General features: G+C 45.2%; 1 protein-coding gene across 1 annotated transcript in view; it reads right to left on the reverse strand.

The window, feature by feature from the left end:
* Positions 1-27,066, reverse strand: part of OPLAH (5-oxoprolinase, ATP-hydrolysing) — an 83,958-nt gene that overhangs the window by 32,826 nt on the left and 24,066 nt on the right. The window contains exons 2-10 of the mRNA XM_040432838.1: positions 7,514-7,698; positions 7,246-7,437; positions 6,994-7,108; positions 4,812-4,935; positions 4,528-4,723; positions 4,261-4,426; positions 1,897-2,035; positions 1,645-1,712; positions 781-1,046 (exon numbers count right to left, since the gene is read on the reverse strand). Of these exons, the coding sequence (XP_040288772.1) occupies positions 781-1,046; positions 1,645-1,712; positions 1,897-2,035; positions 4,261-4,426; positions 4,528-4,723; positions 4,812-4,935; positions 6,994-7,108; positions 7,246-7,437; positions 7,514-7,681 (1,434 nt within the window). The 5' untranslated portion in view covers positions 7,682-7,698. The remainder of the gene's footprint in view (positions 1-780; positions 1,047-1,644; positions 1,713-1,896; positions 2,036-4,260; positions 4,427-4,527; positions 4,724-4,811; positions 4,936-6,993; positions 7,109-7,245; positions 7,438-7,513; positions 7,699-27,066) is intronic.

Genomic DNA, 27,066 nt, shown 5'->3' on the forward strand with positions numbered 1-27,066 from the left:
TTCAGTTGTTTCACACTTGTTTGTTATGTATATAATTCCACATGTGTTAATTCATAGTTTTGAAGCCTTCATAGTCATGAAAATTAAAAAAACTCTTTGAATGAGAAGGTGTGTCCAAACTTTTGGTCTGTACTGTATGTATACAGTAACTTCATTAGCAGAATAGTGAGTGCAGCTCTGGAGTATAATACAGGATGTAACTAGGGATCAGTACAGGATAAGTAATGTAATGTATGTACACAGTGACTGCACCAGCAGAATAGTGAGTGCAGCTCTGGAGTATAATACAGGATGTAACTCAGGATCAGTACAGGATAAGTAATATAATGTATGTACACAGTGACTGCACCAGCAGAATAGTGAGTGCAGCTCTGGAGTATAATACAGGTTGTAACTCAGGATCAGTACAGGATAAGTAATGTAATGTATGTATACAGTGACTGCACCAGCAGAATAGTGAGTGCAGCTCTGAAGTATAATACAGGATGTAACTCAGGATCAGTACAGGATAAGTAATGTATGTACACAGTGACTGCACCAGCAGAATAGTGAGTGCAGCTCTGGAGTATAATAAAGGATGTAACTCAGGATCAGTACAGGATAAGTAATATAATGTATGTACACAGTGACTGCACCAGCAGAATAGTGAGTGCAGCTCTGAATCAGTAATGTAATACATTTATGACATGTCTGTGCTGTTTGTGTAGAATTATTCTGTATGCAATCAAACTAAAAGTCATGTCCATGGATGTTGATGTCACCGTCGTCGCCTGTCAGCACCTGAGTGAGGGATCTGATCGGACGACACATGGCTTCGTTGGCCACTCGGATGAATCCCATGGCCACTTCCTCAATGCTGAGTGAAGCTCCTCCCCCCGGTCGGCCATGCTGGAACAGATTAATCTCCATAGTGAGTTCCTTAAACATGCATATTGTGTCTTCCTTGGAGAGAGGCTGATCCTCAGACGGACCAAAGATCCGAGGAAAGTAATCAGGGAGGAGACGGCCGAGACAGAGATTGGCGTCCGTCACAGTCAGCGGCCCCCCTGTAGAGGAAGGAATGTGGGAATTAATAACATCTGGGATAATAATCCTAGTGAGAAATGTGAACACAAAGGGGGTTATCTATTAGGACTGGCGTTTTAGTCGCCGGCCTTAATAAGGCCCTGCGCTGGCGCTGGCCTCTACATAACTCGGCTGGATCCACCGCTGCTCCTAAACCTACGCCAGATCCCTTCTGTAGACCTGGGAAAAGTCGCAGAGTGCGGCACAACAAAGACGGATTTCTGTTGGTAAATCTCCCACAAAGGCTATTAGAATCTGTCATTGTACAGTGTTTACTACTTTTTACATAAAAAAGAAACACTATATTGTAGTGGAGATGGAGGAGCCGACTATGTAAGTATGAGAGTATTAATAATAAGGAACATATTAACTCTCTAGGGTTGTGCAGGATTAGAAAATCATGGTTGCTTTCTTCCAAAGGCAGCGCCACACCTGTCCACAGGTTGTGCGGGGTATTGCAGGTCAGCCACACAACCTGGGGCCGGATGTGGGAGACAGCAGCCATGTTTTTCTACTCTGGTACAACCCATTTGGGCCATGCTCACAAATAACTGGAAGCCCCATATTCACATCCATTACCTTTCCTGTAACAAGCGGGTCCGGGGTGGGCGCCCGCAGACTCTGGTCCAACCACAAACAATCCCGACCTGCAAAAATGTATGTTTTGTTCTTAATTTCAATATATATATATATATATATCCAGATATTCCTGCTGTGATTATTACTGCTGGCTGACACTTATAAGGACACAGCTCTGGGGGTAAGGTCCTATATAACATTAAAGAGTGCACAGTCACTACCATTGGAGCACAGCCACCCGCAGACACTTACCTAAAGAAAAGCATGGAGCCCCCTCCAGCGGCCACGGTGTTCACATCCAGCTGGGGGGCCTGAATACTGATCCCAGCTGTGGTGGCCTCAAAGACATGTTCATACTCTCCTGCGTAGCGGCTGACATCTGTGGAGGTCCCTGTAATAGAAAGGAGGGAAGCAGTAATGTCAGGTATTGATCTATACATCCCCATCACATGAGCCTCATCAGAGCACAATACCATCATAACAAGGGTCCCCCATTAGGACGCCTCCATAACAAGAAGAGCAAAAAGATGATACAGGGAGGATCTACACCTCTAGTGGACACAGCAGAGGAAAAAGGTTGAATTAAATAGACATCCTGTATTATACTCCAGAGCTGCACTCACTATTCTGCTGGTGCAGTCACTGTGTACATACATTACTTATCCTGTACTGATCCTGAGTTACATCCTGTATTATACTCCAGAGCTGCACTCATTATTCTGCTGGTGCAGTCACTGTGTACATACATTACTTATCCTGTACTGATCCTGAGTTACATCCTGTATTATACTCCAGAGCTGCACTCACTATTCTGCTGGTGCAGTCGCTGTGTACATACATTACTTATCCTGTACTGATCCTGAGTTACATCCTGTATTATACTCCAGAGCTGCACTCATTATTCTGCTGGTGCAGTCACTATGTACATACATTACTTATACTGTACTGATCCTGAGTTACATCCTGTATTATACTCCAGAGCTGCACTCACTATTCTGCTGGTGCAGTCACTGTGTACATACATTACTTATCCTGTACTGATCCTGAGTTACATCCTGTATTATACTCCAGAGCTGCACTCACTATTCTGCTGGTGCAGTCACTGTGTACATACATTACTTATCCTGTACTGATTCTGAGTTATATCCTGTTTTTACTCCAGAGCTGCACTCACTATTCTGCTGGTTATTAATGGGAACAGGTTTGGATTCTAGCATCAGATTACTGTACACTGCTTGCTGTAATGACACTTTACAGAGTAGAAGCCACCAGGCCAATGGAAAATATTGATGGTCACTAACTTTTCACACAACCTTACATAAATCACAGTACAAGCGACCACAAGGAATGTTTTGGATTTTTCCAGCTGTTTATCTCTCCCCCACTTTTACCTTTCTTATTGCTTTTCTCTTTGAAAAGTGCTTTCTTTCTGTCCCAAGACCTACTCCATAGAAGAACCACATTTGACGTGTCAATACAAGTGTATGGATAGGAGAGGGGGAGGAGTGAGCAGCAGCAGGAGTGAGAAAGAGGAGAAACACACAGACAAGTAGAGCGCTGGAGTTATCAATAGTAAGGCTACTTTCACACTTGCGTTGCTGGATTCTGGCAGGCAGTTCCGTCGCCGGATGCGGATCCATCTTACAAATGCATTGCAATTCCGGATCCGTCTCTCCGGTTGTCATCTGGAAAAACGGATCCCCGGTATTTATCTTTTTCACATTTTTAAAGGTCTGCGCATGCGCAGACCGCAAAACCGGATCCGTTTTTCCGGAACACTTGGGGCCGGATCCGGCATTAATGCATTTCAATGTAAAATAATGGCAAGTGTCCAGGAATTTTGAACAGAGAAAATACCGCAGCATACTGCGCTATTTTCTCAGTACAAAAACCGTACAGCGACTGAACTGAAGACATCCTGATGCATACTGAACGGAATGCTCTCCATTCCGAATGCATTGGGACAAAACTGATCAGTTTTTTTCCGGTATTGAGCCCCTAGGACGGAACTCTATGCCGGAAAAGAAAAACGCTAGTGTAAAAAGTACCCTAAGACATACAAAGTTTATATCTCAGCCCATGTAAGTATTATTATTATTATTATTTAAAAGCCTACAGGTTAGTACTCTGCATGTCCTCCATGATTCTCTTCTACTTTCTGTGTGCAGCTAGTCTCTACCCACCATGTCTGAGAGAACTACGAATTAAACATTCAGCATGCACAGGGGAAAACTGCCCTTTGGGGAGCATGCCCTTTGTCGGAAAAGTACAAACTAGTTTTCTTTACTTATTTAACTATATTGTAAATGCTGCAAATGTCGCCGAGGTGATTCGCCAGCTTATTATTATTTACCCACCCATTTTTAATGCATATCAATAAAAGACACATTTTAAGTGGATGTATAGTAATAGTTACAGCGTTATTAAAGAAGCCACCAGACACTGAACAAGCAGGGGGTGTAAGAAAATGTGAACTCTGGTTCATGTAAAAATAACAACCCATGCCGTGACTATAAAAGATGCTAACAAACTTCTACTGCAGATCAGATGTAAACTGTAGAAGGGGTTTCTAGGATGATTGGACCTGTCTGATCCCCCACTGGTCTTCTATCTCACCTCCCATATCGAAGCCAATAACAGGCTGAGGATTTTCAGGTTGATAGGTGGTTATGGCGTAACCTACCACTCCCCCTGCTGGTCCAGAAAGGATTGCGCGAGACCCACTAAAGCTGTGCATCGGGGTCAATCCTCCATCTGAGCGCATGAAGAGAACCTGAAGGTCCTGCATAAAAAAAAAAAAAAAGGACACGACATGTGAATCTGGCCTCACCATTACAGAAGGAGCAACACTGTATGGTCAAACACAAAGATTCTGCATCTCACCTTGAGCTGGTTTTGAAAGCCACTGCGAAACCCATCCAGATACCTCTGTATACATGGGGTGAGATATGCATCAGCACAAGCCGTGTACCCCCTTGGCACCATTCGAATCATAGGAATTACCTCTGAAGAAAGAGATACATGGGTAAAACCCATTGAACGTGCCAGATCTCCAATCTGATGTTCATGGGATGACCACCTGGGGAGGAAACGCAAATAAGCAACTCATGAAAAAGGATGGAAACTGCCATGGAGACAAGATACCCTTACTACATACCACCACTCACGTATAAGAGTGCATAAGGACCACTGCCAGGCTGCGGATCCCCCGGGACAAGACATCCTGCAGTATATTCCTCAGGTTCTCCAAGTTAACTGGCTCCCAGACTTCTAGAGTATCACCAGTTGAACCTAAAAATGGAAGAATACCCACTCAGATATAATTTCAGCCTAGAAAAATCAAGAACATTACAACCCTTACGGTCAGAGATGGCACCATCAACTCAACGATCACCACCTGAAAACCATCATGAGTGAAGTGGAGAAGAAACAGAAAAAGTTGGGATAATAACTGGTATGGTTCATAACTGGTATGGTTCTTACCCTAAGCCTGTCCCCAATCTACACTGGAATGCCATGAATTGGTCCTTCCATCAGTCACCTAACTCGAAGATGAACCCAAAATCACACAAAATCAACTCAGTCTTGAGTTAAGCACACTTAGATACATTTACATGTCCAAAATTGGCAAAAATTATCACCAAAATATTTATCTGCCAGTTAAAACCAGTTAACAACACATCTCCTTTTCATCCAATCTTTTATTTTCTGATTCCAGTTTTTTTTAATTCTATTTTCTGAACATTATTATGGGGGGCGGCCATCTTGCCTGAGCAGCATTTACACAGCATTTGAAAATTGCTTTCCAGCAGCCCCATGGTCCATAGACATAATGGTCAGGACCTCAGTGACTTATATGGGAGAGTCTTATAGGCTCTGTGACCTGTGCACAGGTCATTGTACAAGGGAAGAACAGATACGCTTTAACAATCACCTACTGTGAATGGAGGATCCTGTCTTATCTGTACACAGAGGTGGTATCATTACAGGCAGGATTAAAATAATATATAACTACAGCAAAGTGATCTGTACAGACCATGAAGAGACGCCTATTATTAGGCTTAGTGGACAGTGCGAAAACTGCAGGACTTCATGGTTTTTGTTTGAATAAAGACATGGGAAATAAAAAATCATCAAAAATTCTTTAAAAATATTTTAAACATAAAAACGTGATTTAAACAATAGGTCATTTTCTGATGACACATTCCCTTTATGCTTGAGAGCCCTTTACAACCACGAATGGAGGATTATCCCTCCAAAATTTGGATTGATGGTATTAGAGATGAGCGAAGCGACTTCATATGTCATATCCAAAGTTGCTTCGCTAAAAAATTCATTATAATAATGTACGGAGTATTAGAATGTATGGGCTCCGATGAGCCGAAGTAAGTTATTCACAAAGTCGCGCGCAACTTCGGTAATTGATTGATTATTACAGTGAAAAACTTTGGAACCAAACTCGGCTTCGGTTCCAAAGTACCACTCGGAACTGCAGCCGAATTCAGTTCCAAGATCGCTAGTGGTTTTTCAGAGTAATAATCAATTAACAAGTTATTCAACGCAGTCTCGCGCGACTTCATGAATAACTTACTTCGGCTCATCGGAGGCCATACATTCTAATAGAGACGAGTCTCCGTACAGTATTATAATTTTTTAGCGAAGTGGCTTCGGATGAAGCACCCGAAGCTCGCTTCGCTCATCTCTAGTTAGTATGTATGCTTACCGTACTTTTCTCTTTATAAGATGAACTTTTTCCCGCCAAAAGTGGGAGGAAAATGGCTGTGCTTCTTATAAAGCGAATACTAGTGAGCGCTTCCATTATGGTGCAGGGAGTAGGGAGTGAAGCGCTGCACGCGCTTGTAATACTCACCTTTCTGGTCTTCATTCCTGAGGCCAGCGTTGCACTGTCCTGACCATGTACAGCGTCAGGACGTAGTGCGCGCACTATGACCTGATGCTGCACGCAGTCAGGTGACAGAGCAGCGCAGGCTGGGAAGACAGGGGAGCACAACTTCTGCCGGAGGTGGGGAGGAGCCGCGGCACAGGACAATTAGGAGATGGTTTTTATTTTAATCTGATCTGAGGTCTGATGGGGGTCTGATAGGGTTCTGACATGAAGGGCTGATGTCCTGATATTTATGGGAGTCTGATCTGATGTCCTGATATTTATAGGGGCCTGATCTGATGTCATGATATTTATGGGGGTCTGATCTGAGATGAGGTCTGATTAAAAATATTTTTTTCTTATTGTCCTCCTCTTAAACCTGGGGTGCGTCTGATCATCGGGTGCGTCTTATAAAGCGAATAATATGGAAAGTTATACACTAAAGATCTGAGTGTTCTTCACACCTATGAAGGTCTTCAGAGAAGGGTCTTTAGGCAGCTGACAGCCCTCCTGATGTAGGACGACTCTTTCTTCCACCTCTATGACCTCTTCATACAGAACCTCAGGCATCCGAATTTCCTGAGGAAAAAAACAAAAGAAGATGGTGAAACTTGCAAAACTGGTAACAGGATCCCCACCAAACCCATGTGTCAATGATAATAAGTCTTGGGCTTTTGTCCGCTATGGCCCAAGATGTACATAATATGGACTGTTACCAGGTCAAAGATTTTGGGCCGCGCCTGGTTTCCAATATGAAGCAAATCCTTGAATCCTTTAGTAATTAGTAGAGCGATCCGCTCTCCTTTTCTTTCCAGAAGAGCGTTGGTTGCCACTGTGGTCCCCATCCGTATCCACTCTATCTGCTTTGTGTCCAGAGGACAGTCCCGGGGATACGTACAACCAGTCTCCTGGGAAAAGTACAATACATCAATATAGACCAATGAAGGTTGTCTATGAACTTGGTTGCCGTTTTGCGCCTCCTACCTCTTCTAGGATCCTCCGGATGCCCTCAGTAGGAGCGTCATTGTAATTTGACGGGTCTTCAGACAATAATTTCATGACACGAACCTTTGCTCCAGGACATCTTGCAAAAACATCAGTGAAGGTACCACCACGGTCTATGGCAAACTGGAACTTCTGAAGGTCATCCATTATCTGTCAGATGCCACCTATAAGAGACAGACATTGGCATGGAAAAAGCTAAGAAAATACAATGTGTAAACTAAACAATGAAGAGGACGTCCTATAATTGCATGCAAAACAGCCGAAAACTCTGCACTATGATTGACAGGTCCAAGTATTATGATGGTTTCACGCCTGGCCCTGTCAATCAAAGTGCAAAGTGTCAGGCAGAGGGAATGAAATGTAGAATTGAAAGAAACAAAAATGGGTCCTTGACCCTTCACGACCACTGACGTACTATTGTATTACTGAGTGCAGCGAGTTAACACTCAGAGCCATAATATTACATCCCAGTGATGGCATGGGTTCAGGAGCGGGGCCCGCGTCATCACTTGTGGGTTTCAGCAGCTCAGACCTGACACTCATTGACGGGATCAGACACTATGTAGATCCCGGCAGTGTAAGTCCTCGGATACTAAAGTCAATAGAGAATGTGGCATGTGAGTATTTAGACCGGATGGAGGGAGCTCCCTCTATTCTTGGATCGAAACCATGAGATTGTGTTTGACGGACTCCAGGTCTGCCATGTTCTGGCTGGATGTAATAAGCTGTCTAAATTTCTATAAAATCTTCCAGTGGGGAGCCTGATGTCCTGCATGACTTCAAATACGTCCAGTTTGCAGAGACTTTCTAACTGAACCTGTCTGAGAATGTTAGTCAGTTATTTGTTTGTTACTTGTGTTTTTTGTTTCATAAGTGAGATGACTACTTCACTTTGCCCTCCTATCTTTACTGGTGTACCAACTATGTCTTGGCTTTGTAAGATCTGACAGTATACTCTCTGTTGCACTATGTAAAAATTCCTTAATAAAAAAATGAAACAAAAAACAAAAATTCTATAAAATCTAAGCACAATGGCTTAACCCCTTAAGGACAGTGCAGATGTCCGTGACTTAAGGACCAGCGCCGTACATGTACGGCACTGTGATCGGGCGGGTGCAGGAGTTGCGCCCTCCCGATCCGCGGCAGGGGTCCGGCAGTCACTGCTAGCCGGACCTCTGCTGTATGCGCCGGCATTGGTGAAATCACCGATGCTGGCGCATTAACCCTTGATGTGCCACGGTCAGCGCTGACGGCGGCACGTGCAATGTGTGGAGGGAGGGAGAGAGCAGCCATCGGGTCCCCGCGCTGCTGTGATGGGGACCCGATGGCAGGGAAGGCATCCCGATGCCTTCCTTAGGCATCGTGGCTGCCTTCCATGGCAACCTGTGAGATACAGCCCCCTGTATTACACTGGTAATACACTTACAGCCAATGCATCACCATACAGAAGTACTGTAATACATTCTAAAGGGGATCAGACCCCCAAAAGTTGAAGTCCCAAAGTTTTACAAAAAAAATTAAGTTTCAAGTGAAAAAAAAAGGGTTCTTTTCCCAAAATAAAGTAAAAAAAATGTGTAAAAAATAGGGAAAAAAGAAAAGTAGACATATTTGGTATCACCGCATCCATATCGACCAGCTGTATAAAAATATTACATGACCTAACCCCTCAAATGAACACTATCAAAAAATTAAATAAAAACGGCTAAAAAACCCATTTTTTTGTCACCTTACATCACTAAAAGTGCAACACCAAGCAATAAAAAAGGCATATGCCCCCCAAAATAGTACCAATCTAACCGTCACCTCATCCCGCAAAAAATATCTGATCTAAGACAATCGACCAAAAAATAAAAAAACTATGGCTCTCAGAGTATGGAGTCACTAAAACATAGTTTTTTTGGTTTAAAAAATGTTGTTATTGTGTAAAACTTAAGAAAATAAAAAAGTATACATATTAGGTATCGCCGCGTCCATAACAACCTCTATGAAAATATCACATGACCTAACCCCTTAGGTGAACACCATAAAAATAAAAAAATAAAAACGGTGTCAAAAAAGCCATTTACTGTCCCCTTACATCACAAAAAGTGTAATAGCAAGTGATCAAAAAGTCATATGCACCCCAAAATAGTTCCAATCCAACCGTCACCTCATCCTACAAAAAATGATACCCTATCTAGTACAATCGCCCAAAACATAAAAAAAACTATGGCTCTCAGAATATGGAGACACTAAAACATGATTTTTATTTGTTTCAAAAATGATATTATTGTGTAAAACAAATAAATAAAAAAAAGTATACATATTAGGTATTGCCAGGTCCGTAACGACCGGCTCTATAAAAATATCACATGATCTAACCCCTCAGGTGAACACAGTAAAAAAAAAATATATAAAAACGGTGTCAAAAGCCATTTTTTGTAACCTTACATCACAAAAAGTGTAATACCAAGCAATCAAAAAGTCATACGCACCCCACAATAGTACCAAAAAAAACGTCATCTCATACTGAAAAAAATTAGCTCCTACATAAGACAGTCGCCCAAAAAATAAAAAAACTACGGCTTTCAGAATTGGAGACACAAAAAAATCATTAAAAAAAAAAATGCTTTATTATGTAAATACTGAAACAACCAAAAAAAGTTGTCATATTTGGTATTGTCGCGAGTCTCTAGGGTTGTCCCGATACCACTTTTTTAGGACCGAGTACAAGTACCGATACTTTTTTTCAAGTAGTCACCGATACCGAATACCGATACTTTTTTTAAATGTCATGTGACCGTTTTGGGGGATCTGTGGATCTGTGGATGACGCACTGTCATGTGGGGGATCTGTGGATGGCACTGTTATGGGGGACCTGTGGATGGCACTGTTATGGGGGATCTGTGGATGGCACTGTTATGGGGGATCTGTGGATGGCACTGTTATGGGGGATCTGTGGATGGCACTGTTATGGGGATCTGTGGATGGTACTGCTATGGGGTGGGATATCTGTGGATGGCATTGTTATGGGGATCTGTGGATGGCACTGTTATGGGGGATCTGTGGATGGCACTGTTATGGGGGATCTGTGGATGGCACTGTTATGGGGATTTGTGGATGGCACTGTTATGGGGATCTGTGGATGGTACTGCTATGGGGTGGGATATCTGTGGATGGCATTGTTATGGGGTGGGGGGATCTGAGGATGGCATTGTTATTTGGTGGGGGATCTGTGGATGGTGCTGTTATAGGGGATCTGTGGATGGAACTGTTATGGGGAGGATCTGTGGATGACACTGCTATATGTCATCCACAGATCCCCCTCATAACAGTGTCCCCCAATACACCGGGCCCCGCCGCTCACCGAAGTATTTATAAACGTGAATCCTTATCCTGTTATTAAGTTGAACTAACGCTGCCCTCTCCCATGTTCCCCTGTATCCCCCTGTATCCCCACAGCACTTACTTAAGCTTCCATAGCAGGCAGAGCGGACGGCACCAGTAACGTCACTCACTGACGTCGCGCGTCTGCTCCGCCTGCTTCATTCATAAAGTGGGCGGAGCAGGCGCTCTACGTCAGTGAGTGACGTTACTGCTGCCGTCCGCTCTGCCTGCTATGGAAGCTTAAGTAAGTGCTGTGGGGATACAGGGGGATACAGGGGAACATGGGAGAGGGCAGCGTTAGTTCAACTTAATAACAGGATAAGGATTCACGTTTATAAATACTTTGGTGAGCGGCGGGGCCCGGTGTAAGAGTACAGTGACTGCACCGGGCCCCGCCCATAGTTACGGACTCCAGCCCCTCCTCTCTCCCGATGCTGCATCTTTGCCGGGCCGCAAAAATATTCATTGCAGGAAAAAAGTATTCTATTTATGTATCGGGGCGGGGTATCGGCGGCTGAGTACCGCCGAGAAAACTCGGAATCGGTCCCGATACCGATACTAGTATCGGTATCGGGACAACCCTAGTCGCGACCATAACATCCTGCTCTATAAAAATACCACATGATCTAACATGTCAGAGGAACGTTGTAAATAACAAAAAATAAAAACAGTGCCAAAAAGCTATTTTTTTTTACCTTGCCTCACAAAAAGTGTAATATAGAGCAACCAAAAATCATATGTACCCTAAAATAGTACCAACAAAACTGCCACCTTATCCCGGTTTCCAAAATGGGGTCACTTTTTTGGAGTTTCTACTGTAGGGGTGTATCAGGGGGGCTTCAAATGGTGTAAAAAAAATTTGTCCCGAAAAACCTGCCTTCCAAAAACCATAAGGCGTTCCTTTCCTTCTGCGCCCTGACGTGTGGCCGTACAGCAGTTTATGATCACAAATGGGGTGTTTCTGTAAACTACAGTATCAGGGCAATAAATATTGAGTTTTGTTTGGCTGTTAACCCTTGCTTTGTTACTGGGAAAAAATGGATTAAAATGAAAAATCTGCCAAAAAAGTGAAATTCTGAAGTTTGTAAAATCAGTTTTGCATACCTTGAGGGGTGTAGTTTCTAAAATTGGGTCATTTTTGGGTGGTGTCTATTATTTAAGCCTCACAAAGTGACTTCAGACCTGAACTGGTCCTTAAAAAGTAGGTTCTGGAAATTTCAAGATTTGCTTCTAAACTTCTAAGGGCTCTTTCACACTTATTGTCTTCCGGCATAGAGTTCCGTCGTCGGGGCTCTATGCCGGAAGAATCCTGATCAGGATTATCCTAATGCATTCTGAATGGAGAGAAATCCGTTCAGGATGCATCAGGATGTCTTCAGTTCCGGTACGGAACGTTTGTTGGCCGGAGAAAATACCGCAGCATGCTGCGCTTTTTGCTCCGGCCAAAAATCCGGAACACTTGCCGCAAGGCCGGATCCGGAATCAATGCCCATTGGAAGGCATTGATCCGGATCCGGCCTTAAGCTAAACGTCGTTTCGGCGCATTGCCGGAGCCGACATTTAGCTTTTTCAGAGTGGTTACCATGGCTGCCGGGACGCTAAAGTCCTGACAGCCATGGTAAAGTGTAGTGGGGAGCGGGGGAGCAGTATACTTACCGTCCGTGCATCTCCCCGGGCGCTCCAGAGTGACGTCAGGGCGTCCCAAGCGCATGGATCACGTGATCACATGGGGCGCTCTGACGTCATTCTGGAGCGCCCCGGGAGCCGCACGGACTGTAGGTATACCGCTCCCCGCTCCTACTATGGCAACCAGGACTTTAATAGCGTCCTGGGTGCCATAGTAACACTGAAAGCATTTGGAAGACGGTTCCGTCTTCAAATGCTTTCAGTACACTTGCGTTTTTCCGGATCCGGCAGGCACCTCCGGCAACGGAAGTGCATGCCGGATCCCAACAACGCAAGTGTGAAAGAGGCCTAAGCCTTCTATTGTCCCCAAAAAATAAAATGGCATTCACAAAATGATCCAAACAAGAAGTAGACATATGGGGAATGTAAAGTATTAACTATTTTTGGAGGTATTACTATTATAATAAAAGTAGAGAAATTGAAATTTGGTAATTTTTCAAAAGTTTTGGTAAATTTGGTAATTTTTCATAAATAAAAATGTAATTTTTTGACTCAATTTTACCAGTGTCATGAAGTACAATATGTGACGAGAAAACAATCTCAGAATGGCCTGGATAAGTAAAAGCGTTTTAAGGTTATCACCACATGAAGTGACAAGTCAGATTTGCAAAAAAAATGTCCTGGTCCTTAAGGTGAAATATGGCAGGGTCCTTAAAGGGTTTCTATCACTTCATGAGACATATTTAGCTGTCAGACACTAGCGATCCGCTAGTGTCTGCTCTAACAAACCATCCTAATATAATAGGTTTTGGGGCAGCCGTTTTGCTAAAATAACAACTTATATCTATATGCTAATGAGCCTCTAGGTGCTATGGGGGCGTCATTAGCACCTAGAGGCTCCGTCTACCTTCCTAAACTGCCGCCGCCCAGCGCGTCCCTCCAGCCCGCCCATCTCCTGCTGAATGCGATCCTCTCCGTGCGCGTCTCTGTTCTGCGCATGCGCAGTGAATGTCTGACCGCTTCCCTGCTCAGACATCTCCACTGCGCCTGTTCCTCGGAGCACTATGATGTCATCGGCGCAGGCGCAGTGGAGATGTCTGAGCAGGGAAGCGGTCAGACATTCACTGCGCATGCGCCGAACAGAGACGCGCACGGAGAGGATCGCATTCAGCAGGAGATGGGCGGGCTGGAGGGACGCGCTGGGCGGCGGCAGTTTAGGAAGGTAGACGGAGCCTCTAGGTGCTAATGACGCCCCCATAGCACCTAGAGGCTCATTAGCATATAGATATAAGTTGTTATTTTAGCAAAACGGCTGCCCCAAAACCTATTATATTAGGATGGTTTGTTAGAGCAGACACTAGCGGATCGCTAGTGTCTGACAGCTAAATATTTGATACGAAGTGATAGAAACCCTTTAAGGGGGCAAACCAGGGATGCTCAACCTGCGACCCTCCAGCTGTTGCAAAACCACAACTCCCAGCTATCAGCCTACAGCAGGGCATGTTAGGAGTTGTAGTTTTACAACAGCTGGAGGGCCACAGGTTGAGCATCCCTGGCTTAAACAATCACGTGTTCAAGTCCTCTAAGGAGACTTAGAAAAATTTCGAAATAGTTGAATAAAGTTTGAAAAACATAAAACAAATAAAGATTTTAAAAATACACCCTTTGATATTTCGCATGTAAAAAACATACATGATTGGAACTAGCACACCTATGAGGAACCAATCGATTACATTATCCAATTTTCTTAACCTGTCTGGAAAATGGTGTAAAAAAATAAATAAAATCCCCAATGCCAAAATTGGCTTTTTTTTCGTTACCATGCATCCCCCAAAATTAAATAAAAAATTATCAAAAAAGCATGTATGGGTACTTTCACACTAGTGGCAGCGGACTCTGGTAGGCTGTCCCGGCGGGTGAACAGCCGGTCGGATCCGTCGTGCCGCTAGTTCATGTGTGCCCGCAGACTGCTGCTCCGTCCCCATTGACTATAATGGGGGCGAGGGCGGAGTTACGGCAGTAGCACGGCAGCGCACGCCGAGAGGCAACCGGACTAAAAGTACTGCATAACTAATTGCAACTGGTGCGATATACCAGCTTCCACAAAATACTGATTGAGGGGTGTGATACACCAGCTTCCACCAAATATAGTTTGAGGCCTGCGATACACCAGCTTCCACCAAATATTGATTAAGTGGTTTGATATACCAGCTTCCAGCAATTACTCAATATTGGGTTCTATATACCTGTTTCCACAAAATACTGATACAGGGTATTGATATACCGGCTTCCAACAAATATTGATTAAGGGGTTTGATATACCTGCCTCAAGCAATTACTCAATATTGGGTTCTATATACCTGTTTCCACAAAATATTGATAGAGGGGATTGATATACCAGCTTCCACCAAATATTGATTGAGCCCTGCGATACACCAGCTTCTACAAATACTGCTCTTCTATTGGGACTTTGTCAGGCCATTCTGCAGGGGTGGTAGGGGTCGGGAAGGTGCACCAGGCCACAGCCTAAGTGGGAAGTTGGATAAGGTGCGTGCGATTACGTCACATGACGCACCAGAGTTGGTTGAGTGGCTCACTCAGCCTTCCGCTTCTGCACCCTCCTCATCCTCTGTATCTGCACCCTCCTCACTCTCTGCTGTGTGCACCCCCAAAGACACCATCACCACCACCATAGCCCCTCCACTCGAGTCAGAAAAATTATTTTCCCATCCATTCACAGACCTTACCGATGCACAGCCATTCTTGGCATCGGATGAGGAAGAGGAGGTAGCAACAGTCGCCTCCGAGCGGTCTGGCGACAGTACCCAGATCAGCCCAAAGAGGATGGTCCTTGCTGTTGCTGCCTACTCCGAGATCTCTAATGTCAGTGGTGGTGAAGGTGACGATGATGATGTGTCGATGGATGTCACGTGGGTGCCCACAAGAGAGGAAGAGGAGGGGAGTTCAGAGGGAGAGACGGAGGAGAAGCAGGCAGAACTCGCAGTGCACAGGAGGCAAAAAGCAGACTGCAAATGTATCTGGAGCGAGCCATCCACCATCTACGGTCACATCTGGAGCTCCCAGGACGCCGGAACATGGCTCTGCAGTGTGGGCTTTTTTTAACGTGCCAGCTGCTGACAAAAGTGTTGCAATCTGCAGTCTGTGCTGTCAACGCATAAATCACGGTAAGCCCAACACTTACCTAGGGATGACTGCCTTAAGAAGGCACCTGGCCACCCATCACCAAGCCCAGTGGGGGCAACACCGTCATAACCGACAAAGCCACACTCCCAGTGCTCCAAGTCCTGCCTCTTCTCCTTTCTCCTCCCATTTGTCCTCCACTCCACCTTCCACCATGCCGTTGTTGCGTTCATCTGGCAAAAGGCAGGCTTCCGTGGCCCAAATGTTCGAAAAAACATTGATGATTGATTTCGAAATGTTCGAAAAAGTTGATGACGCCGGATAACCCTCTTGCCCAACGGCTGGCCGCCGGCTTGTTAGAACTGCTAGCCAGCCAACTAATGCCATATAAACTGGTGGACTCGGAGGCCTTTTGAAAATTTGTGGCTATTGGCACACCGCAATGGAAGGTCCCAGAAGGAAATATTTCTCCCAGAAGGGCATCCCAGAGCTATATGGCCTTGTTCAGCGGCAAGTGAATGTATCTCTGTCACACAGTCTCGGTGCCAAGATACATCTGACCACAGACACGTGGTCTAGCAAACACGGGCAGGGAAGGTACATAACCTTTACTGCCCACTGGGTGAACCTTCTGACGGCTGTCAAGCATGCAACCCGTGGCACCTTACTTACATCTTACACGGCCATGACTCGCCTTGCTGATGTTCAGCGGCGACACCACTTGATCATCAGACGTCTAATTTGTGACTGCCCAACGCGCTGGAACTCCACCTTGTATATGCTTGATAGGCTGCTCCAGCAGAAACGTGCCATTAACGACTACCTGTACGAACTCTGCGGCAGGACAGGTTCTGGGAGCTTGTTTTTTTTTTTCACCGTGCCAGTGGCTTCTCATGCTCGACGCATGCAGACTTCTGCGGCCATTTGATGAGATCATCAAACTGGTCAGTCGCAGCCAGGGTGCCATCAGTGACATCGTACTTTATGCCTTCTTTCTGGAGCATGCATTGTGTCATTCATCAAGCCGTCGAGGAGCAGGAAGATGAGGAAGTCGCAATGCTGAATGAATTCCCAAGGGGGCTACTCCATCTGAGACAAGTCAGCAGGAGTCTGAAGAGGAAGAGGAGGAGGATGGTGCCTGGGGGGAGGAGGAGGCGGAGCAAGAAGAGCAGGCTTTAAACTTTTCTAGGATCCCTGGTGTTGTCCGTGGCTGGGGGAGTAGACCGAGGACGAGATTCTCCTGGGCGATGAGCAGGAGCCAGGCCGCTCCACCACTTTCAATTTAGTGCAAATGGGGGCCTTCATTCTCCAGTGTTTGAAGAGGGACCCCCATATAAAAAGCATAAAGGGCAAGGACCAGTACTGGCTGGCAACGTACTTAGACCCCCGGTACAAACACAAAATGGCGGACATGTTACCAGCATCACAGAGGGCTGTCAGAATTCAGTATTTCCAGGCCTTGCTTCGAGAGATGCTGCATTCTGCTGTTGCGGGCGCTGGCAGAGGAATTTCCACCCACAGAGAAACAGTACCAATCCTACAGCGCATGCAAGTAGAGGGCGGTTTGAAGATGTGTTGGTCACTTCGGATATGAGATCATTCTTGCAGTCAACCCATCGGCAGCTGCCCTTTCGGATCCAGCCTCAGGGAACGCCTAGACCGACAGGTGTCCGACTACATCGGGTTAACGGCCGATGTGGACGCTCTGAGAAGCGAGGAACCCCTTGACTACTGGGTGTGCAGGTTGACCTGTGGCCAGAGCTGGCACAATTTGCCAAGGAACTCTTGGCTTGCCCCTCGTCCAGTGTCCTGTCCGAAAGGACGTTCAGCGCAGCAGGGAGGGTCGTGACCGATAAGAACACTCGCCTAGCTCACGACAGTGTGGACTACCTCACATTTCTAAAAATGAATGAGGCATGGATCTCGGAGGAATTAAACACCTGTGATGACCACGTTTAATTAAATTTTCTCATGCCAGCGCACACATATCCGCCACCACAAAGAACAAAGAATGGTCCCTGTCTTATGTAAATACAGCGACCACATGTTATCGAATTTCAACTATTATCATTTAGGGTTTTTTCAAGAGGGGGGATTTCGTTAGCCATGTTTTTAATCCAATTTTATATGTTTAGTTCTTTTAAAAATATGTATTTGACATGTATTTGTACTGGCTTGCAGTAAAATTGATATCCAGTGACCGTCTAATATACCTCCAGCCACATAATCACTTGATGTTTGCTGTCCGGTGAATGCATAATGTTTGGGGCCTGTAGTCCACTGGCCAGCAGTAAAATTGATATTCAATGATCGTCTAATATACCTCCAGCCACATAATCACTTGATCTTTTCTGTACGGTGAATGCATAATTTTTGGGGCCTGTAATCTAACTGGCCAACAGTAAAATTGTTATACGGTGACCGCCTAATGTACCTCCATCAGAGCATTTTAGGGACCGCTTTTGTAGACGGTCTCTATAAGTCCATAAGAGACGCCCTAATTAGTGGCCGTCCTTAGTGGCGTTCTATGGACCTATAAGAGACTTGGTGAAAGTTACAAAGGGTATAGCGCAAGATCAGAATAGAAGAAGAACTCGCCCTCTTGGAGTAAGAGTTGTGCAAAGAGGAGCAGCTCCTTCTGGGACCTCTCCTCTCAACAAAAACACCTAAAATCAGGGAGGTAACAAGCGATGTAACTTTGCCTGTTGTAACTGTGGGAAGCCTGGTCACATGGCTAGGAACTGTAGGTCCCCTTCCAAGGAGCAGAGTAGTGTTGCCCCCACCGCCTCTCCTCCTCAGTTCTCCTCAAACCAAGATAAGGAAGCAGGAAATCCAGTATCGGCTGTGCCCTTAAACACTTTAGCAGATTCAGGTCCGGGCCCAATGATATCCCTCACTCTGGGTGATAAGGAAGTTGTCCTGTTTTTGATTGATACTGGAGCAGCCAAGAAAGTTGTGCACAGCAAACATGTTCCTCCTCGCAATCTCCATGGGAAAGTAGTACACTCCCTATCCGTGTTAGAGTTGCACCTAACCAAGAAGTACTTGCCCGGATGCTGGTCAGTGACACCGTCCCCTGTTGCCTCCTGGGTGCAGACTTGCATGCAAGAGTACATGCCAGCATCTCATACCAGGTGGGTGGTACTGTGAAAGTAAAGGGTGCCCTCAATGACCAGGAACTTTGTTTGTTGACTGCTAGTGATAAAACACCCTGGTCCATGTTTGTGTCAGTACTCCCAGTAGATGAGAAGGAAGCCCTGCTTTAGGGACTGCTGGACCATCTGTGGGCTACTGGACCCACAGATGTAGGCAAGCTCACAGTCCCTCTTGTGAAAGTGGAGCTTAATCCTGGCTCCCCACTTCCAAGGAAGATGCAATATACCGTGAGTATGGCACAGTCAGATGCCATATCTCAAACAGTTCAAGACTTTTTGAAAAAGGGGGTTATCAAGGAGATACTATAACCGTATAAGGCCCCTTTCACACGAGCGAGTATTCCGCGCGGATGCGATGCGGGAGGTGAACGCATTGCACCCGCACTGAATACCGGCCCATTCATTTCTATGGGGCTGTGCACACGAGCGGTGATTTTCACGCATCACTTTTGCGTTGCGTGAAAATCGCAGCATGCTCCTCTTTGTGCGTTTTTCACGTAACGCAGGCCCCATAGAAATGAATGGGGTTGCGTGAAAATCGCAAGCATCCGCAAGCAAGTGCGGATGCGGTGCGATTTTCACGCACGGTTGCTAGGAGACGATCGGGCAGGAGACCCGAACCTTATTATTTTCCCTTATAACATGGTTATAAGGGAAAATAATAGCATTCTGAATACAGAATGCTAAGTAAAACAGGGCTGGAGGGGTTAAAAAAATAAAAAAAACATTTAACTCACCTTAATCCACTTGCTCGCGATGCCCGGCATCTCAGTCTGACTCTTTACTGTATAGGACCTGTGGTGAGCATTAACTATAGTTTAAGGACCTGGGATGACGTCATTCTGGTCATCACATGGTACGTCACATGATCTTTTACCACGGTGATTCACCATGGTAAAAGATCATGTGACGTACCATGTGATGACCAGAGTGACGTCATCCCAGGTCCTTAAACTATAGTTAATGCTCACCACAGGTCCTATACAGTAAAGAGTCAGACGGAGATGCCGGGCATCGCGAGCAAGTGGATTAAGGTGAGTTAAATGTTTTTTTTGTTTTTTTTAACCCCTCCAGCCCTGTTTTACTATGCATTCTGTATTCAGAATGCTATTATTTTCCCTTATAACCATGTTATAAGGGAAAATAATACTATTTACAGAACACCGATCCCAAGCCCGAACTTCTGTGAAGAAGTTCGGGTTTGGGTACCAAACACGCGCGATTTTTCTCACGCGAGTGCAAAACGCATTACAATGTTTTGCACTCGTGCGGAAAAATCGCGGGTGTTCCCGCAACGCACCCGCACATTTTTCCGCAACGCCCGTGTGAAAGAGGCCTAACACTCCTTTTCTGTGAAAAAGAAAAGTGAGAAGGGCAGACCCACTCAGTACCGGATGGTACATGACCTATGTGCTGTCAATGAAACCCCAATTTTTAACACCCATTGTGCCCAATCCACACACCTTGTTGGCTCAGATAACCGCTACCTCTACCCACTCCACTGTGATTGATTTGGCAAATGCTTTCTTTTCAGTACCACTACATCCAGACAGTTGGTATTTGATTGCCTTCACACATGAGGGTAAACAGTACACCTGGGTGGTGCTGCCGCAGGGGACCCAGAACTCGCCCAGTATTTATACTGCAGCCATGTCACAAGTTTGGTCAGATTGCTCCTGCAATATGTTGATGACTTATTGCTCTGCTGTCCCTCTAAGGACATCTGTGTACAGACTTTCCTGTCACTCCTGTCCTTTTTGCTGACCATGGCTGCAAGGTGTCAAAGACAAAACTTTAGTTTTGCTGCATTACCTTGTTGTTACCTTTTTGGGGCAGTGTATCTCACCTGGGGTGAAACATCTCACCTTTGAACGTAAGAGGGCTGTGGAGGAAATCCCTTTGTCCAAAAACGTGAATGCACTGAGGACATTTTTGCGCCTTGTTTCTTATTACAGAACTTAGGATACCCAATGCCACAAGTTTGATGCAGCCTCTTTATGATTGTTTGTCTTCCTGTCCCTTTCACCTTACAGATGAGGCGGTAGATGCTTTTTATGCCCTAAAGCTGGCAATTTTGTCCTCCACCGCACTGAGCCTACCAGATTGTGCCAAACAATTCAGATTGTATTGTACAGAGGTAAATGGCCATGACTCAGCTGTCCTCACCCAACAGCATGGCCAGCAACAACGCCCTGTGGAATATTATTCAGCCAGACTTGACCCCATGGCCAGAGGTGTCCCTTCTTGTGTCAGAGCTGTAGCAGCTGTACAAGCCATGCTTGATAAAAGCTCAGAGATAGTCCTGAACCACAAAGTGACAGTGCTTGTTCCTCATGATATTACATCTATCCTCATGCAAGTACAACCCAAACATCTTTCTGTTGCCCGCCATTTTAGAATGCAGTGTTCCATTTTGTTGCGTGACAATGTTACTATCCCAAGGTGCAATACTTTGGACCCAGCCACACTGTTGCCTCTGGAGTAAGGTGGGAGGGAAGAAGTAGGGCACTGGCACTTAAAAACTTTTCTTCCAGATCTAGAGGAAGAGGCTCATGACTGTTTGCAGATGATGTCACAAGAGACAGCGGAGTTTGACCATGTGATAGATCAGCCATTAGATAATCTAGATCATGTGCTCTTTGTGGATGGATTGAGGTACGGCCAGAGTGGCAGTTACTACACAGGTTGGGAAGCGGTGACTCCACATGAGACTCTAAAGCAGAGCCTTTGCTACCACACATGTCTGCCCAAGAAGTGGAGCTAAAGACTCTGAAGATGGCTTGCAGATATGCAGGAGGAAAAACAGCCAATATTTACACTGAGAGGTATACCTTTAGGATAGCCTATGACTATGGGCCCATTTTGAAAGCCAGAGACTTCCTGGCCGCTTCAGGTAAACCCATCAAAAAAGGGGAGGCGGTTCCCCCGCTGGAACGGCCTGCTGGAAAAGGCAACTGCAAGTGTGAAAGTAGCCTTAGGCCACAGCCTAGACCCCAGCAAAGAAGATTATGGCCGAAGTTGTATGTAGGTATGGGAAACCTGAGACCATTGAAAGTGACAGAGGTGCTCACTTCACAGGTGAAGTGATGCAGGAGATAACGAAGGCTTTAGGTGTAGAAAAGGCCTTACATACTTTGTACCATCAGCAAAGCAGTGGTAGGGTAGACAAACTGAACAGGACACTGAAGTAAAAAATTCAAAAAGCCATGGCAACTGGTAAGCCATGGACAGAGTGCCTGCCAGTAGCCCTTTTTTTCAGTAAGGTATACCTCTAACCGTAAGACAGTCCCTATGAGGTCCTCTTTGGGTCAGCCCCTAGGACAGGATTGTATTTCCCACAGCATCTCCAAATAAAACATGGTTGTCTGACAGGTTATGTAATCAGTTTGCACAAGTTTTGCTTCACTTCTAGATCCTGATAAAGTACCAGAAAAGACACGTTAAGAAAGTCATTGAGCCGTGGTTTGATGGTCCATTCCAAGTGTTGTTGACCACAAGCACATCAGTGAAGCTCAAAGAAAAGCCTAATTGGGTCCACGCCAGTCATTGCAAGAAAGTGTTGATTCCGGAGACTGGAGAGCATGGTGTTTCTTGTTCCCCCTTGTGTGGCTGCTGATCCAGACTCAATATGGATTCTAAATGAGATAGTAAAAATAAGTTTTTGGGATGTGAAGAAGTTGTGTAAAAGAAAGAACAAAGCTGATAGAGTCCGATACTTCCAGCCCAGTGACCCATTGATAGTATTGCCCAAGGATTCTCAGTTTTAATAGTTTTTATGCACACAATACACATAGATCTTACTAGCACCACATAGAGTACTCGATTCAGTAATTGAAGGATACGTGTATAATCAATTATTACTTGTAGTATTGTTTCACTAGATGATATGCCCTAACGTCTGTGCTTTTTCCTTTTCTAGGATTAGGTCAGCACTTGAAGGCCACTTCATCTCGATTCATAACAGGTTGTTGTGATTGGTGCAGATGTTCAGGACTCCAGGGTCTTGGGGAATCAGGTGAAGATGTTAATCCTGCATTTGATACAAGATCAAGTAAAGTACCCGGCCCTGGGTGTCCTGCCCATCTGCTAAAATCATAAAAGGTAGGAATTGCGAAGGAAATGGTCTGAACTGTAGTAAACTGTATCTTTAAGGCTGGACAGATTCTATTCTTTCTGTCTTTCATATGATGTTGCTGAAGAATGCTAACCATGCGATAAGATGCTGCAGAAACTTTTTAACTATTACGATGTCATTAGTATGGTCCGGAAGTATTGCCTTATATGAGCAACTAATCAAATTTCTAGTTTTGATTTCCACCCCCTTGGCGGTGTGCCTTTTTTTACTTTGTTACCTATAAGACTGTACAGTCGTGGCCAAAAGTTTTGAGAATGACAAAAATATCAGTTTTCACAAAGTTTGCTGCTAAACTGCTTTTAGATCTTTGTTTCAGTTGTTTCTGTGATGTAGTGAAATATAATTACACGCACTTCATACGTTTCAAAGGCTTTTATCGACAATTACATGACATTTATGCAAAGAGTCAGTATTTGCAGTGTTGGCCCTTCTTTTTCAGGACCTCTACAATTCGACTGGGCATGCTCTCAATCAACTTCTGGGCCAATTCCTGACTGATAGCAACCCATTCTTTCATAATCACTTCTTGGAGTTTGTCAGAATTAGTGGGTTTTTGTTTGTCCACCCGCCTCTTGAGGATTGACCACAAGTTCTCAATGGGATTAAGATCTGGGGAGTTTCCAGGCCATGGACCCAAAATGTCAACGTTTTGGTCCCCGAGCCACTTAGTTATCACTGTTGCCTTATGGCACGGTGCTCCATTGTGCTGGAAAATGCATTGTTCTTCACCAAACTGTTGTTGGATTGTTGGAAGAAGTTGCTGTTGGAGGGTGTTTTGGTACCATTCTTTATTCATGGCTGTGTTTTTGGGCAAAATTGTGAGTGAGCCCACTCCCTTGGATGAGAAGCAACCCCACACATAAATGGTATCAGGATGCTTTCCTGTTGGCATGACACAGGACTGATGGTAGCGCTCACCTTTTCTTCTCCGGACAAGCCTTTTTCCAGATGCCCCAAACAATCAGAAAGAGGCTTCATCGGAGAACATGACTTTGCCCCAGTCCTCAGCATTCCATTCACCATACTTTCTGCAGAAGATCAATCTGTCCCTTATGTTTTTTTTGGAGAGAAGTGGCTTCTTTGCTGCCCTTCTTGACACCAGGCCATCTTCCAAAAGTCTTCGCCTCACTGTGCGTGCAGATGCACTTACACCTGCCTGCTGCCATTCCTGAGCAAGCTCTGCACTGGTGGCACTCCGATCCCGCAGCTGAATCCTCTTTAGGAGACGATCCTGGCGCTTGCTGGACTTTCTTGGACGCCCTAAAGCCTTCTTAACAAGAATTGAACCTCTTTCCTTGAAGTTCTTGATGATCCTATAAATTGTCGATTGAGGTGCAATCTTAGTAGCCACAATATCCTTGCCTGTGAAGCCATTTTTATGCAACGCAATGATGGCTGCACGCGTTTCTTTGCAGGTCACCATGGTTAACAATGGAAGAACAATGATTTCAAGCATCACCCTCCTTTTAACATGTCAAGTCTGCAATTTTAACCCAATCAGCCTGACATAATGATCTCCAGCCTTGTGCTCGTCAACATTCTCACCTGAGTTAACAAGACGATTACTGAAATTATCTCAGCAGGTCCTTTAATGACAGCAATGAAATGCAGTGGAAAGTTTTTTTTGGGATTAAGTTCATTTTCATGGCAAAGAAGAACTATGCAATTCATCTGATCACTCTTCATAACAATCTGGAGTATATGCAAATTTCTATTATAAAATCTAAGCAGCAACTTTTCCAATTTCCAATATTTATGTAATTCTCAAAACTTTTGGCCACGACTGTATGTTTTGATAATAAAGTTGGGAAATTGCTTGAGACCATAGCTGGGTCCTGTCTCTCTCCTCCCAGCTCGTATATTCTTTTATCTAATTAGGAGCTGTGGGGAAGGGGTGGCCTGGCTTAGGCGGTGAGAGCACGCACTAGTGTGGAGCTCCCGCCACGAGGCTGAGAAACTACCAGCCAACTCATCTTACAGAGCCCTGGAAGCGCACGTGATCAGGAAGAGGAAGAGTTCCCTCGCTGGCACCTCCTCAGCAGGGACGCGGGAGCTGAGACAGCCGGACCGGCAGCAGGCTGCAACCCAGGAACTGCGCCATTGCACCCGGGCCAGCAGCTCATACACGCTACACCACCAACAGAGTCAAACGCCACAGCGGCGTTGCAGACATCCACGTCGAAGGGCATAAGCATAGTCGCTCTCTTACCCAGCCTGCAGATCTCACAGACTTCTCTGCCACAGGGTCCCAAAACGAGGCCGCCGCCATCTTGAAATACCAGCACACTAAGGTATGGAAAAGATGCCTAATCACAAATAAATAGCAGAGGGGGGGGGGGGGGGGGGGATCTCACCCAGACGAACAGTGGGACTGGAAAGAACATATGAAATTACTCCCCACAAGACAAGAAATGGAGATATTTATTGAGAGATTAGAACACTCCTTTAAACAGGAACTGTCTGTAGTAAACGCTAACATACAAGCCTTGGAGGAAAAGGTAGAGGAGGTTGCCTGCACACAAGACCACACAGCAGCTAAAGTTGAAGATTTGATTAGCCCAGGGGGAATCAAGAGACCGGCACATACAGTATGTCAACTATATTGCCTACATGATGACATCGAAAAACCGGAATAGGAGAAATAATATAAGAATAAGAGGGCTCCCAGAATCCACCAAAACAGAACACCTGATCCCTACACTACAAGGTCTATTCAGCACCATCTTGGAGAAACTAGTTTCGGATCGTCTGGAGATAGACAGAGCCCACAGAACCCTGGCGCCCATTAACCCAGACACTGCCAAACCTAGGGACGTAATTTGCCGTCTTCATTATTATGCAGTGAAAGAGGAGATCATGAAAAAGGCTTGCAGTTTCTCGACCATTGACTTTGATGGGGCTACCTTAACGATCCTTCAAGAGCTGTCACGAGCTACCCTAGCCCAAAGGAGAGCCCTCAAGCCTTTATTGGATCTCCTTAGAGCGAATGACATTCCCTACGCATGGGGAATTCCCGTTTCAACTAATAGTACGCATAAATGGCCACCGCCTAGAACTGTGGGATCCAGAGGATTTGAATACATTCCTTACTGCGTTGGAACTACCCATAATCCAACTACCAGACTGGCAGACTACGCCCCCACTTCCCTCGTGCTCGGTGCTATGAAGACCCAGGAGTGATCTTCAAAGACATAACAATCTACCCCACTCTACCATCAGCTAAAGAGCATCGTGTAATAAGGCAATGTAAAGTCAAGGACTCTACACTGACACGAATAGGGCCTGCAGGCCTATGCAAAATCGCAGACTGCCCTGCTAAGAGAGTCCTTCTCTGTCCAAATATCCCACGCACCTATGTTATATGTTCTTTATGTTAAGTTTCTCCATGCAGATTCTACCATTGCGTACCCAACATATGCTCACAGAGGGCGCGCTGCCACCTTGGTGGCTTCGTCCATGATAGGGTTGATTCATGGCTCAATAGATAGATGCATGTTCATTTCACTTCTCTGCCTCGGGGCGGGACCCTCGCTCCGTCACTGAAAGACCGTCTCCCGTTTACACACTCGTCTCCATCTTTGTAAGAGACATTGTGCCCTTCTGCATAGAAGGGATTTTTTGATACTATCTCTATCCTGTCCTCCTCTTTATCTGTTTCCCCCCCCTTTTTTCTCTCCTCCGTTCCTTTCTCCCTAATTAGACCTACTAGCTCAGGGAATCATACCACCTAAATAGGAACCCATTGGCTTATACTTACCACTAGACCTTTACAGGTTCTCTCCGCTCATTTTTTCTTCTTCTCTTCTGCTTCTAATCCCAATCTTATTACGTTGCTGAGAGGCTCAGGAGTCTTAGACATCTTATATATATATATTATTTTTTTTTGCAGTCGCTTCTCTGTCCAAAAACACTACCTTTCTATAGCAGATCGCTAGTTGAGACGATGGCTCCACCTAGTGTCAAGCTTATCTCATTGAATGTCAGAGGATTTAATATCCCTGAAAAAGGCTCTAAAGTGCTATAAACCATGCACAGAGAGAGGGTGCAGATTCTCCTATTACAGGAGACGCATCTCAGGCTGGGCCAAATTCCGAGTATACATTCTAAAT

Source organism: Bufo bufo, chromosome 5, assembly GCF_905171765.1.
Source record: "Bufo bufo chromosome 5, aBufBuf1.1, whole genome shotgun sequence".
Lineage (NCBI taxonomy): Eukaryota > Metazoa > Chordata > Amphibia > Anura > Bufonidae > Bufo > Bufo bufo.